The sequence below is a fragment of the Ziziphus jujuba genome, chromosome 5 (genome assembly GCF_031755915.1).
Source record: "Ziziphus jujuba cultivar Dongzao chromosome 5, ASM3175591v1".
NCBI lineage: Eukaryota > Viridiplantae > Streptophyta > Magnoliopsida > Rosales > Rhamnaceae > Ziziphus > Ziziphus jujuba.
In genome coordinates, this window is record NC_083383.1 from 17,729,061 (window position 1) to 17,741,467 (window position 12,407).

Sequence of the window (12,407 nt, forward strand, 5' to 3'; positions counted from 1 at the left end):
CTTTGATACTCAACATATATAATTGCAATTCTAATCCAGAAAGCCCCAAAATAAGAGGTAAGCTTGTTGGTTCTTATTTATTTTAATGAATTTACATTCATTCTCCTCATATATATATATATATATATATACGTATATTATTTTATGTGAAATCATGATGCAATTATTTACTAATCATTCTTATTGTTCTTATATATATATATATATAGCTCACGGTTTTGTTCTGTATTTTATGTTTTTATTTTTTTCTTTATATCTTTTATTCAACTAAATTGATTAAATGTTAATCCTTACATGATGTTTTTAATTTAGGCCAATGATTCTCCTAGATGCTCATTCTAATTAATTTAAATAAAAATTAATATTTGTTTGTTCTTTTATCATATTCATGCAGATAACAGTGTCAGACTTTAAAGTATCATCGAATTGAAAGTGCAAGGCATAAATCAGGTTTTATTGTTTCTTTAATTTTAATCATTTTAATTTTGATAAAATATTAGGGATCTACGTTTTCTATTATTTGAATATAAATATGTCTGCTAGAAAATATAAGTCTGGATATGCAAAACGTATGAAAAAAGAAAAACAGAAGAATTTATTCAATCTCAAAAAGGAGCACTTGATAGGTTTATTACTAATACTAAAAATTAAAACTCAGAAGAACCAATTGAAAATTTAAATGAAAAAACAATTGAATTTTCACTAGAAGATGCTACTTTATTAGGACAAGAAATCTGTCAAGAACTTTCTAAGAAGCACAAATCTAACTCACCAAATACTAATATTAACGAAGAAAAAAATAATAATTTAGAAGAAGATGAATTAGTTGATCAAGAGGATAAAAATTTTAATGATATTGATGAAATTATTGTTGAAAATATATATGATCCAGCACAATGGGAAAACATAAATACAAATTTAATAGATTTATGAGTTGAAGAAGGTCCAATTAGAGAAACCAATTTATGTTTTCCACATGACGTAAATTCTAGACAACTTTTCTACTATTCATTACATTCGAAAATTACTAAATGGAGAAAAACATGATAGGAGATGGTTGGAATATTCAAAAGAATTAGATAAAGTATTTTGTTTTTGTTGTAAATTATTTAGTCAAAAATCAACTACAATTCAATTAGCAAATGAAGGATGTCAAGATTGGAAAAATCTTAGTGCCAAGCTTAAAAGTCATGAAACAAGCGGTGAACATATTATAAATATGAATATTTGGTTTGATGTTGAAATGAGATTACTAAAAAATAAAACTATTGATCAAAATTTACAAGAAAAGATAGACAAGGAAAAAGAGCATTGGAGGAACATATTAGTAAGAATTATTATTGTAGTTAAAAATCTTGCAAAAAATAATTTGGCATTTTGTGGCACAAATGAGAAGATTTATCATGATAGCAATGGAAATTTTTTAAGTTTAATTGAAATGATTGCAGAATTTGATCCTATAATGTAAGAACACCTTAAACTTATTTAAAATGGTGAAATTCATAATCATTACCTTGGCCATAACATACAAAATGAGTTAATAAATATGTTAGGATTAGAAATAAAAAGTATTATAATTAAAAAAATAAAAGAAGCAAAATACTTTTCAGTTATACTTTATTGTACCCCAGATATAAGTCATCAAGAACAAATATCTTTCATATTAAGATGTGTAGATATTTCAACAAATCCAATCAAAATAGAAGAGTATTTTTTAGAATTTTTAAAAATGGTTGATACATCAAGGAAAAGTCTTTTTGATATGCTTACTAGTGTAATAAAAATTTTTGAACTAGATATAAATGATATAAGAGGACAAGGATATGATAATGGGTCTAATATGAAAGGTAAACAATAAGGCGTACAAAAAAGATTATTAGATATAAATTCTAGAGCTTTTTATAGCCTATGTGTTTGTCATAGTCTTAATTTAGTGCTTTGTGATATGGCTAACTCTTGTCCTAGTACTATAATGTTTTTTGGCGTGACACAACGTATATACTCATTATTTTCTTCTTCTACAAAAAGATGGAAAATTTTGCAAGACCATGTTTCTAATTTAACTCTTAAACCATTGTCACAAACACGTTGGAAAAGTCATCTTGAAAGTGTTAAAGAAATAAAGTATCAAGCTCCGCAAATAAGAGATGCTTTATATCAACTAGCAGAAGCTAGTGATGATCTTAAAACAAAAAGTGAAGTAATTTCTTTAGCAACATATGAGATTGCAAATTTTGAATTTTTATTAGGTATGATTATTTGGTATGATATATTGTTTGTGGTTAACACTGTTAGTAAATTTTTACAATATAAAGATATGAATATTGCCATTGCATTAGATCAACTAAAAGGTCTTGCTTTATTTTTTAATGACTATAGAGAAAATGGGTTCACATCTACTATGATTTGTGCTAAAGAGACTGCCAATGAAATGAATGTAGAACAAAAATTTCGTGAAAAACATGTAATTAGAAGAAAGAAAGAATTTGATGAGAATGAAACTAATGAGGTAAGATTTTCACCTAAAGAATTTTTTAAAATTAATTATTTTAACTATAGTTGATCATGCCCTTTCTTCACTTCAAATTAGGTTTGAACAGTTTAAGATATATGAAGATAATTTTGGTTTTTCGTATTATGTAGAAAAATTAAAATTGCTTGGTGATGATTTTCTAAAAAAAAAAATATTTGCATCTTTAAAATTTTTTAAAACATGATATGTTATCTGATATTGATGGTTTAGATTTATTTTCAAAACTAAAAGTTTTAAAAGAAATAATAAATCTTGAATTAAAAACAACACTTGAGATACTAAACTTTATAAAAAAAAAATTAAATTCTTTTCCCAATGCATGGATAGCTTATAGAATACTACTGACAATACCTATTAGTATAGCTTCAGCAGAAATTTTTTTTTCAAAATTAAAATTAATAAAATCTTATTATTTTGAGTTTACACATTTATTATGATTAATAACTTCAATATGGTCTAAAGTCATTATTTTGCCCATTTCTTAAATGAAAATTTTCACTTAAAATCCTAATTAAGTTTTCTTAAGTTACATGACTTTCCCCAAATTAATAATTGAAAGACATCAATTTTTGCTTCAAATTATTTAAGCATTAATATTGTTATCTTAAAATGTTAAAACAAGTTAATTATGTTCTCATAATGATAAATGAATAATGGGTTTTTGAATAAGTAGTGAAATTTAAAAAAAAAAACTAATTGAAAACAAAAATGGCAAAATAAAATTTGATTTCCAACAACGGCATTAAAATGCATAGGAGTTTCTAAACAAAAAATTATCTCTAATGATTTTGAATCCATACGACTGTGATTACATTTATAAAAAATGATGCAGGCACAACTCTACTTTAAAAAACATGGCAAATAATATCATAATATCTTTGTTAAAAATTAGTATAAGGGTGTTTAAAACTAAAATCTAATGGTTCCAAGTAAGATAGCACCCTTAATTTCTAATTCAATCACTTTGGTGAGATACCATTTTCATTTAGTTTAGAATATATTATAATCCCTAGCCAAAATAAGAGAAATTCATAATTTCTAAAAATATAAAAATAGAATTATGAATATACAAACACTCTTTCCATTATTTGTTTGAAGCAATCCAAACTAGTACAACTCAAGGGAAACCGTTCTTAAAGAAAGAATGAGAAGGCTGGAAGGGTTTCTTAACCAAAAAAGACAATAATAATCTTAATAAAATTTATCACCGCATACAGTTTCGGTCACGAAAAAAGATCAGGGAGCCATGCATTTCCATTATACCAAGTTGGATAACATAGAAAATGGGATCCAAGCATATACCTACTACACAAATGAATAACCTATGCACTTAAATAACCAAATTTCATTCTAACAGTAGAGAAAAAAAGTAGAGCCCTATAACCGCAGAAAGTAGGTAGATAATCCTCTGTGACAATATTTCCAAATAACCAATAACACTGACACCAATCTATAAGAAAGAAAAACAAATTAAACATCTTGATGACAGACTCAGACTAAGCAAATACATCATCATCTTCATCTGGAAGTGGTTGTGCGGCTGCCTCTGCCAATTCCGCTTCGTGCCTGACATGATGAATGCTAGTGTTAGGAAGCGTTACCACTAAAAGTATACTTAAAATGACAGAAGCATATATCTATGCAATGTATAACAGATCTAAATGCAAAATTTACTCAAGTTTCAAATATTTCGCTAAAAAATAACTCTCTAAACGTGACAAAGATGATGAACATCCATGCAAAGATTCTCCGAATTGGTTCCATTACATGTAAAAGAAATTACACAGAAGAGTCAACAAGAACCAAAAATCTTCGAAAAATTTCATAGTTATAAAAAATGGTGCTTTTTTTTTTTTTTTTATGCTATACATTAAATTGATTTAAAATGGCTAAGTGGGAATGTACAAAACTATCAGACAAGAGAAATAAAAAATAATAATAATAATAAGCCACTCCGAACTTACTTCGCTTGTGTAGCGATGTCAATTTGCACTTCTGGAGGAATCAGAGCAGGTGATTTAACAAAATGCAGCTCGGCACTTCTGCAGAAACCCACCAATTCGTTATTCTTTCCCTCCCATAATAAAGTTTACAAAGCCAGCAGAAAAAGAAAAACAAACTAAAATAAAGGAGAAGAAATCCTAAACAATTAGAAGCATAAAAGAGAAGGTTTCCCAAACGTTACCCTGCAAGCTTTCGAGCAAGATACAAAAATGGCTTCTCAAAGTTGTAATTGCTCTTGGCTGAAATTTCATAGTACTGGAGACCTTTCTTCCTGTGAAAGGTAACCTGCTTTGCTTTCACCTGTCTGTTTTTCACATCGACCTTGTTGCCACACAAAACCATAGGAATGTTCTCACACACCCTGATACAAATATAAACCACTTATGAGGCCGTTTTCATATGCCTTGTGAAAAGGAAAATACAGAATGGAGATGGGAATAACTTACAAAGCAAACATAGTAATGCGGAAAAATGAGAAATAAATCTTCACCAACACACCTGCAAATATCACGGTGCCATGTTGGTACATTTTTGTATGTCAAACGAGCAGTAACATCGAACATTATGATGGCACATTGTCCATGAATACTGAAAATCCAGAAGCCAAAAAATAAAAATAGAAGAATAAAAATTGTTAGCACCAAAGCAAAAGATAAAAAAAAAAACCATACTAGTCATCATCTAACATCAAATATTCTAACTTGCAATTTGTGAACAAAACGAAAGTCACACAGCAATTTAAATTCGTATGAATTATTACATAATTCACATTAAAAGATTACAATTTCCATGTACCATGCAATAAAAATAGACAGAAAATTTAGAAATATAATATCATATTGTAAAAATAGACAAAAAAATTTATAAATATAATATCATATTGTTGATTAAATTTTAATAAAAAGCACTTAGAAAGAGATTAGAAAGAGATTAAATGGCAAAAAAGCACATACTAGTAACCATCTCTTAGTCCACCAAACCTCTCTTGACCAGCAGTGTCCCAGCAATAGAATCTGATCTGTCCGTAGTTGCTGTAGAAGTCCAGAGGATGAACTTCAACACCAATCGTCGCTGAAATCCAATATTTTTAACAACACAAGCATTAAAATCTGCATTCGAGATTCCAAAAACACTAAAAAAAGAAAAAAGAAACAGTAATAAAGGGTTTTAAATTCTTACGTTCGTATTTCTTTTCAAACTCTCCAGTGACATGCCGCTTAACAAACGTAGTCTTCCCTGCACCGAACTAAAACCAAGCCAATCAACAAAACCAAACTCTAACGATAACGCTACAGTTATTCAGCGCAATTTAACTACTGACCCCGAACAAACATAATCAACAAGGAAAAAAAAAAAAAATCACCAAACGAAAAACACAAACACACAACTCTCTGTTTGGTAGCCAAGAAAAAAAGAATGCGGAAGGAAAAGATTTGGACGAATTTTCGGTTTCAGTTACCTGTTCCACCATCGCCGACGAGGACAAGCTTAAAGCTAGGGCAATTCACCGTTGCCTGATCTGGAAGAGTCTGTGGAAACCAAAAAAAATAAATAATAATAACAAAATTGAACCTACAGAATCAGAGAATAAACCCTAGCAAACAATCAACATATACAGAAAGTAAAATATATAGACAGAGAGAGAGAGAGAGAGAGAGAGAGAGAGAGAGAGTTACCATTAGCGAACCTTGTCGTTGGAATCGTGGAAGCAGAAGAGCCTGTTCTTGGTCTGGTTGTGTGGGAAAAGAAAAGAAGTAGATGTTGGGGTAAAGGAGGTTTGAATGGGCGGGTTTTATAGGCCTCGAATTTTCCTTTTTTTTTATTATAATAATATAATAATAGTAGCGTTATTTTATAGTAGCGTCAGCCTAATTTTTTTTCCGACGTGTGTTGAAAGCAATTTTCCTCACCGTTGGATTAATCTGCTTTAAAATTTCACCTTTAATTGTCTCCCTCCACATGTTATTTCCTTTTTGGATTTTTTTTAAATAGTAGCGTTGTCTTTTCTACGGGAATCTTAGATTATTCCGGAAAATCGCATTGGACATTCCTACACAAAATTTTGTCACATCATTTCCTAAAGTTGGACTTATTTTAAAATTCGTTATACAAAAAATGCACACAAAAATTCATCTTCTTATTGGTTGCACTTTATTATTATTTTCCACAAATAACAGCACTTCAATATGAGATAATGTAAGAAAAAGACACAAAAACAAAAATAATCTAATTGTAATTGTGTTAAAAGCATATTAAGATTTAAATTCAAGAACATAATTAATACAAATACAAAGGGGATTATAAAAGAAAGGCATAAATGCATGCCAACACCCTTTATAATTACAAACATTTCAATTGAGTTTATAAAATCAATTTTGACACATTCATATCCTCTATTTGAAAATTATTTCAATATGGTCCAATTGCATTAAAAATACTTTAATACCTTCTAACATCACTAAATTTTATTTCGGATCTTTAAAATCAATTTTCTCACATTGATAAACAACATTAAATGTTTAATAAAATCTAAGGGCTTAAAAAAAAATTAGATGGTAATAAAATTTTGAAAACACAATAAAAAAACAAGATAGTAAAAAAAATTTTGATAGCATCAAAAAAATACTAGATGGCAAAAAAAATTTTGAAAGCATGATAAAAAATATTTGACATTAAAAAAAATTTCAAAAGCCTAATAAAAGTATCAAATGTTCAAGTATCTAGTATTTTTTTACTATCTGATTTTTTCCAGATTTTTAGATTTTTTTTTAATATCTAGTTTATTTTATTTTGGGTTCTCATTATTATTATTATTATTATTATTGAAGATCTAGTATTCTTTCAAACACTTTGATTTTTTTTAACCAACTGATAATTTTTTTAGCTTTCAAGATTATTTAAATATCTAATACCTTATGAAGCTCTCCGAATTTTTTTGAATATGTGATATTTTTTATTATACTTTAATTTTTTTTTAACTATTTGGTATTTTTTTTGGCCTCTTAAATTTTTTTAAATATCTTATATTTTTTTAAGGCTGTCAAATTTTTTTTTTACTATCTGGTATTTCTGTCGTGTTCTTAAAATTGTTTTAGCTCTTAAATTTTGTTAAACATTTATCAATGTGAAAAAATTGATTTTAAAGATCCAAAATGAAATTCAATGATTTTAGAGGGTACTAAAGTGTTTTTTTCTTTTGCTCCTACAAAATGAACAAATGAAATGTAAAAAATAATAAAAAATGATTTTTGATACGTTCAATTTGATGGAATCCATTAAATTTAACGCAATTAGACCATATTGAAATAATTTTTCAAATAGAATGTACGAATATGTCAAAATTGATTTTAGAAGGTTCAATTGAAACATTGATGATTATAAAGTATACTGAAGTGCATTTATCTCTAAAAACAATATTACAAGAATGAAAAGAAAGGAAGAATGTTATACTTTGAAAATGGTGACAACAAGAAACATCGAACTCGTCTTGAATGATCAACACCTACTAACACCTTGACATAAGGGAATAAATTTAAAAGAGAAAAATAATTAGATGCTAATCATTCCGGTCAGTAACACCCAACTAAGTAATAATATATATTATTGTAAAATAATGATAATTAATGAAAAATAAATTAATTAATTAATTAATTAAGAAATTTATTTCAAAACCCTTACAGTTTCATTCGAGTTTGAAAGGTTTTCCTTTTTAAAAATTAGTTTCACAAAACTCATAATTTTTGTATTCCCCCAAAATCAAATTAGTAAATAAAAATATAAATAAAATAACATTAAAATAACTTTAGAAATAATCCTAAAAACAATTATTAATTTAAGACAAAATAAAATAAAATATAATTACAACTTATATGAGGCAATTTCATATAAAATAAAATAAAATAATATAAAATAAATAATATAAATAATATATTGTGGTAAAATTAAATCCAACAATTTAAATAATTTGTAAAATAACAATTTAAATAATTTAAAACAAATTCTTAAATAAATAATTAAAATGTAATAAAATATATTTTAAAACATTTTTCATTTAAAACTTGTACCAGGAATTAATCTAATACACCACACTATATGCCAAGCGTTATCAAGTAGTATTCGACGCCCTAAACACCACTCTGACAGAGAGGTTAAGAGAGATATTTGCAATAAGATACTTTAGTATCCCAAGGTACCGATGCTAATAATCTTCTATCCTATAATCAAGAGGGGACAACTGATGCTCAATGTGTAAAATACCTACCAACATCTTGCCTTTACCTCCCATAAGATAACTAGTCAATACATGTGTGCTAATTAACATATACAATACAGAATACATTACTATATGGTGCATAAAATTTAACAATATAATGTACACCAAATTGTTATAAAATAACATTGGATTTTTAATACATTATTCTAAACCCATATAATTACTAATTTTTGTTTAAACCAGAATCTTAAATCCACCAATTTTATAAAATCAGTTCTTTCCAAATAAATAAAAATTCACATATAGTTATGCGCGTGTGCGTGCACACACACACACACACACACACACACACACACATATATATATATATATATATATATATTCTGCACAATAAATTTTATATAATTATTTTCTTCAAATCCATAAAATCAAGTTATGCAAAAATTATATATAAAACCACATAAATTTACACAACATAATTTAATAACAAATTTTCTTTAATTTAAAACACATCATAAAATTTACAGAAATTTAAACAATACAATAATACACTTATAAGTGTCCCGAAAATAAATTTAGAAAAAATGACCACTCACTTGAAATACGCAAGTCACTCGTGATCCTCCAAAGGGTCAATCTCTCGATTCACATGGGTACCTAAAATATTAACAGAACACAAAATCAATTAAAATAATATTTTAATTGAGTATTTTCTACACATTTTATCTGGGAGAGCAAGCACAAATTCTATCCACAATTTGCAATATATATATATATATATATATATATATATATACCAAATTGAACCTTACGATGCAAGAATCACAAATCAAGTCTTACCTTTCGGTGATTCGATAGGCGGTGGCCGTGATCTGACTAGAAAACTCGGGTAACTTAATGTCCTTGGATCTCATAATCCAATAAAATTTGGACAAAACATACCTTGGATTTGAACTCAAGGAGGTTAAAACAGGTGGAAAAGGGTGGTGGACTTGTCAGGAACTTGCTGGAATCAAGGAAACTAATGAACCATCGCCATCACAAGAATATTCCTCTAACGTCAGTGTCTCCGCCGGCCATTGGCCATCAAATTTGGTGAGAAAGATGTTCGATGAGTGATGTCTCAATGATGGGAGTGGTGAGAATAAAGGGTGACCAGAGTGAGAGAAATTAGTCAGCAAAATAAATAGCACCGCCATAAAAAATTCTTCCAATCTCAACACGTTATGGACTTGCTCACTGTGAAACTTGGCCGGCTGGTTGGTTAGGAGGTGGGCTTCGCCATGGGTCGGTGCATGCACACCATCGGTGATCAAAGAACGGCAAACAACAATTCATCGATTTCTCTCTCTCCTCACTCCTTTTCTCTCTCCTAACCCCTCCCCCTCTCAACCAATAAAGGCCTCCCGTGGTGCTACTGTGCATTGATGGGATTGGCCAAGATTGTGACACATGACATAGTGTCATTGGGGACACTGTGCACACGTTTTTCACATGGGTCAAAATTATACCCAATAAAATCAATTTAAAAAAATTATTAAATTTTACATGTTCGTAACTTTTTAACTATAAGTTTAAATTAAGTATTCCACTAGTCTATGAACTTATATCGATGAGTACTTGATAATAATATACAAGTCAAAACACGAATCCATAAGAAAAAAAGTCAAACGTAGTATCACTTAATCAGTTCGAATCGTAACTTGTTTCATTCATAACTTCTGAACCTTATCTCTGTTTTTGGCATGCTATTAATCTACAAATTTGGATTGATGAATATTTCAGCAGGTACCTTAGTTAACAAAAAAATTATACGGACAGCAAAAAGTCAACTGTAAAGCCCACTCGGTCAAACATGGTCAACGTGCAAAAAATTCCTGTGTACATTGGGATGAGGTGTTATAAGTGTGGACTTTGGGATTGGATATGGTTGTCCAATAATAAGAGTACCATTTTATTTTTTTTGTTTGTCCGTCTGGCTTACTTTTGAGACTAGGGATGTAAATAGGGGTAATCAACTCAAGTTCTACTCAATTTTAATGTTCAAATTTGATTATAAAGAACAAATCAAGCTTGAATAATAGCATTAGCGTTATTATTTTTACTTCTATTGAATGTGATTTTCCTCACCGTTGGATTAATCCCCCATAAAATTTCATGCTCCATGTGTCACTTTCCTTTTTGGGTTTTTTTGAAAGAATAGCATGGGCTTTTGGATTGGATATGGTTGTCCAATAATAAGAGCACCTTTTTTTCTTTTTTTCTTTTTTTTGTTCATCTATCTGACTTACGTTTGAAACTAGGGTTATAAATAGGTGTAATCAACTCAAGTTCTACTCAATTTTAACTTGTTTAAATTCAATTAGTAAAGAAAACGAATCAAGCTTGAATAATAAACGATTAAACGAATCTTCAAAGCCAATCTTGAATAATAAATCAAGCTTTTATTAGCTTGAATTTTTTTTTATATGTATTTATATAAAAAAAAATTATACTATGAATTTAAATATATTTAATCTTTATAATACATAATAATATTTTCATATTTTTAATTTATAAAATTTTTAAAAATAAATTAGTTTTATAGTAAAATTAATAGAATAAGTGAAATATACTAATAACTGCTGTTAAAATTGCTATTTAAGAAAACAAATATTCAAAATTTTTAAATTTTTATATTATAAAGAGATAAGTCGAACTAAACTTAAACTTTTTATAAATAAGCTGAATCGAACTTGAAAACATTTAAAATTATACAAGTCGAGCTTAAAAATACTATACTCAGCTCATTTACACCTCTATTTGATATACTGACAAATTTGCAAATTTTTTTATGCTTGTATTCTGGTTTTTTTAATATTTAGAGTAGAAATTTCAAAAATATATTATTGTATGAAGTAGGTTTTTTATCATTGAATTGTCATGCATAACCTTACATATATATATGTATATATATAGTACATATGAAAAAATCATTTGTTTGGTCGATGAAAATAATTTAGGTATGAAAAATAAGATTTCATGGATATCTATTTAGGTTTTATTAGAATTAGAAGTATCATGTGTATATATATATATATATATATATATATTTGTAAAGTAGATATGTTCTTTTGATATAGTAAGGATGTCGAAGAATTTTAAAGTAAAGGTCTTAGATATAATGAATTAGATCATCTTTGTTAACTATTAAATAGAAAATCTATATATATATATATATATGAGATTTTCTATAGTGCGGACGTTTGTACGTTTTTATCGAGTAGACGTCTACAAAAATGATGATTTTTTATGAAACCATCGTCAATATTATTAGATAACAACAATGGTTTGCCGTCTTTACGAACGTCCGCATGATAGAATTATTATTATATATATATATATATATATATATATATCAATTAAGTTTAAAGCCATTTATAGTAATTATCATTATTACTTCCTTAATTAAGTTTTATTGAAAATTACAAATATCTGTTCTTTTTTTTTCGTAAATTATATATCTCGTTTTGAAAGAAAATAACTATACCTATATTATTATTTGTTACTTTACTTCTACAATAGTTTAAAGGGGATATATTCAATTTAGAGTTTAAATTATTTTAAAAGTGTTTAAAAATTTAAGTGATATTCAATTTAAATTTTAATAAATTTTAC

General features: G+C 27.6%; 1 protein-coding gene across 2 annotated transcripts; it reads right to left on the minus strand.

The window, feature by feature from the left end:
* Positions 1-3,759: 3,759 nt before the first annotated feature.
* Positions 3,760-6,349, minus strand: LOC107421233 (GTP-binding nuclear protein Ran1A-like). 2 transcript variants are annotated; one of them, XM_048476235.2, is made up of 8 exons: positions 6,214-6,349; positions 5,997-6,066; positions 5,717-5,783; positions 5,491-5,608; positions 5,036-5,125; positions 4,719-4,898; positions 4,498-4,575; positions 3,760-4,099 (listed from the first exon to the last, which is right to left on the minus strand). In XM_048476235.2, exons 2-8 carry the CDS (start codon positions 6,006-6,008, stop codon positions 4,030-4,032), a joined length of 615 nt encoding a protein of 204 aa, XP_048332192.2. In that variant the 5' UTR covers positions 6,009-6,066; positions 6,214-6,349; the 3' UTR covers positions 3,760-4,029. The 2 variants fall into 2 exon arrangements, with proteins under 2 accessions (XP_048332192.2, XP_048332189.2); XM_048476232.2 differs by having other exon boundaries at positions 5,717-5,773; positions 6,214-6,343.
* Between the last annotated feature and the right edge of the window lie 6,058 nt (positions 6,350-12,407).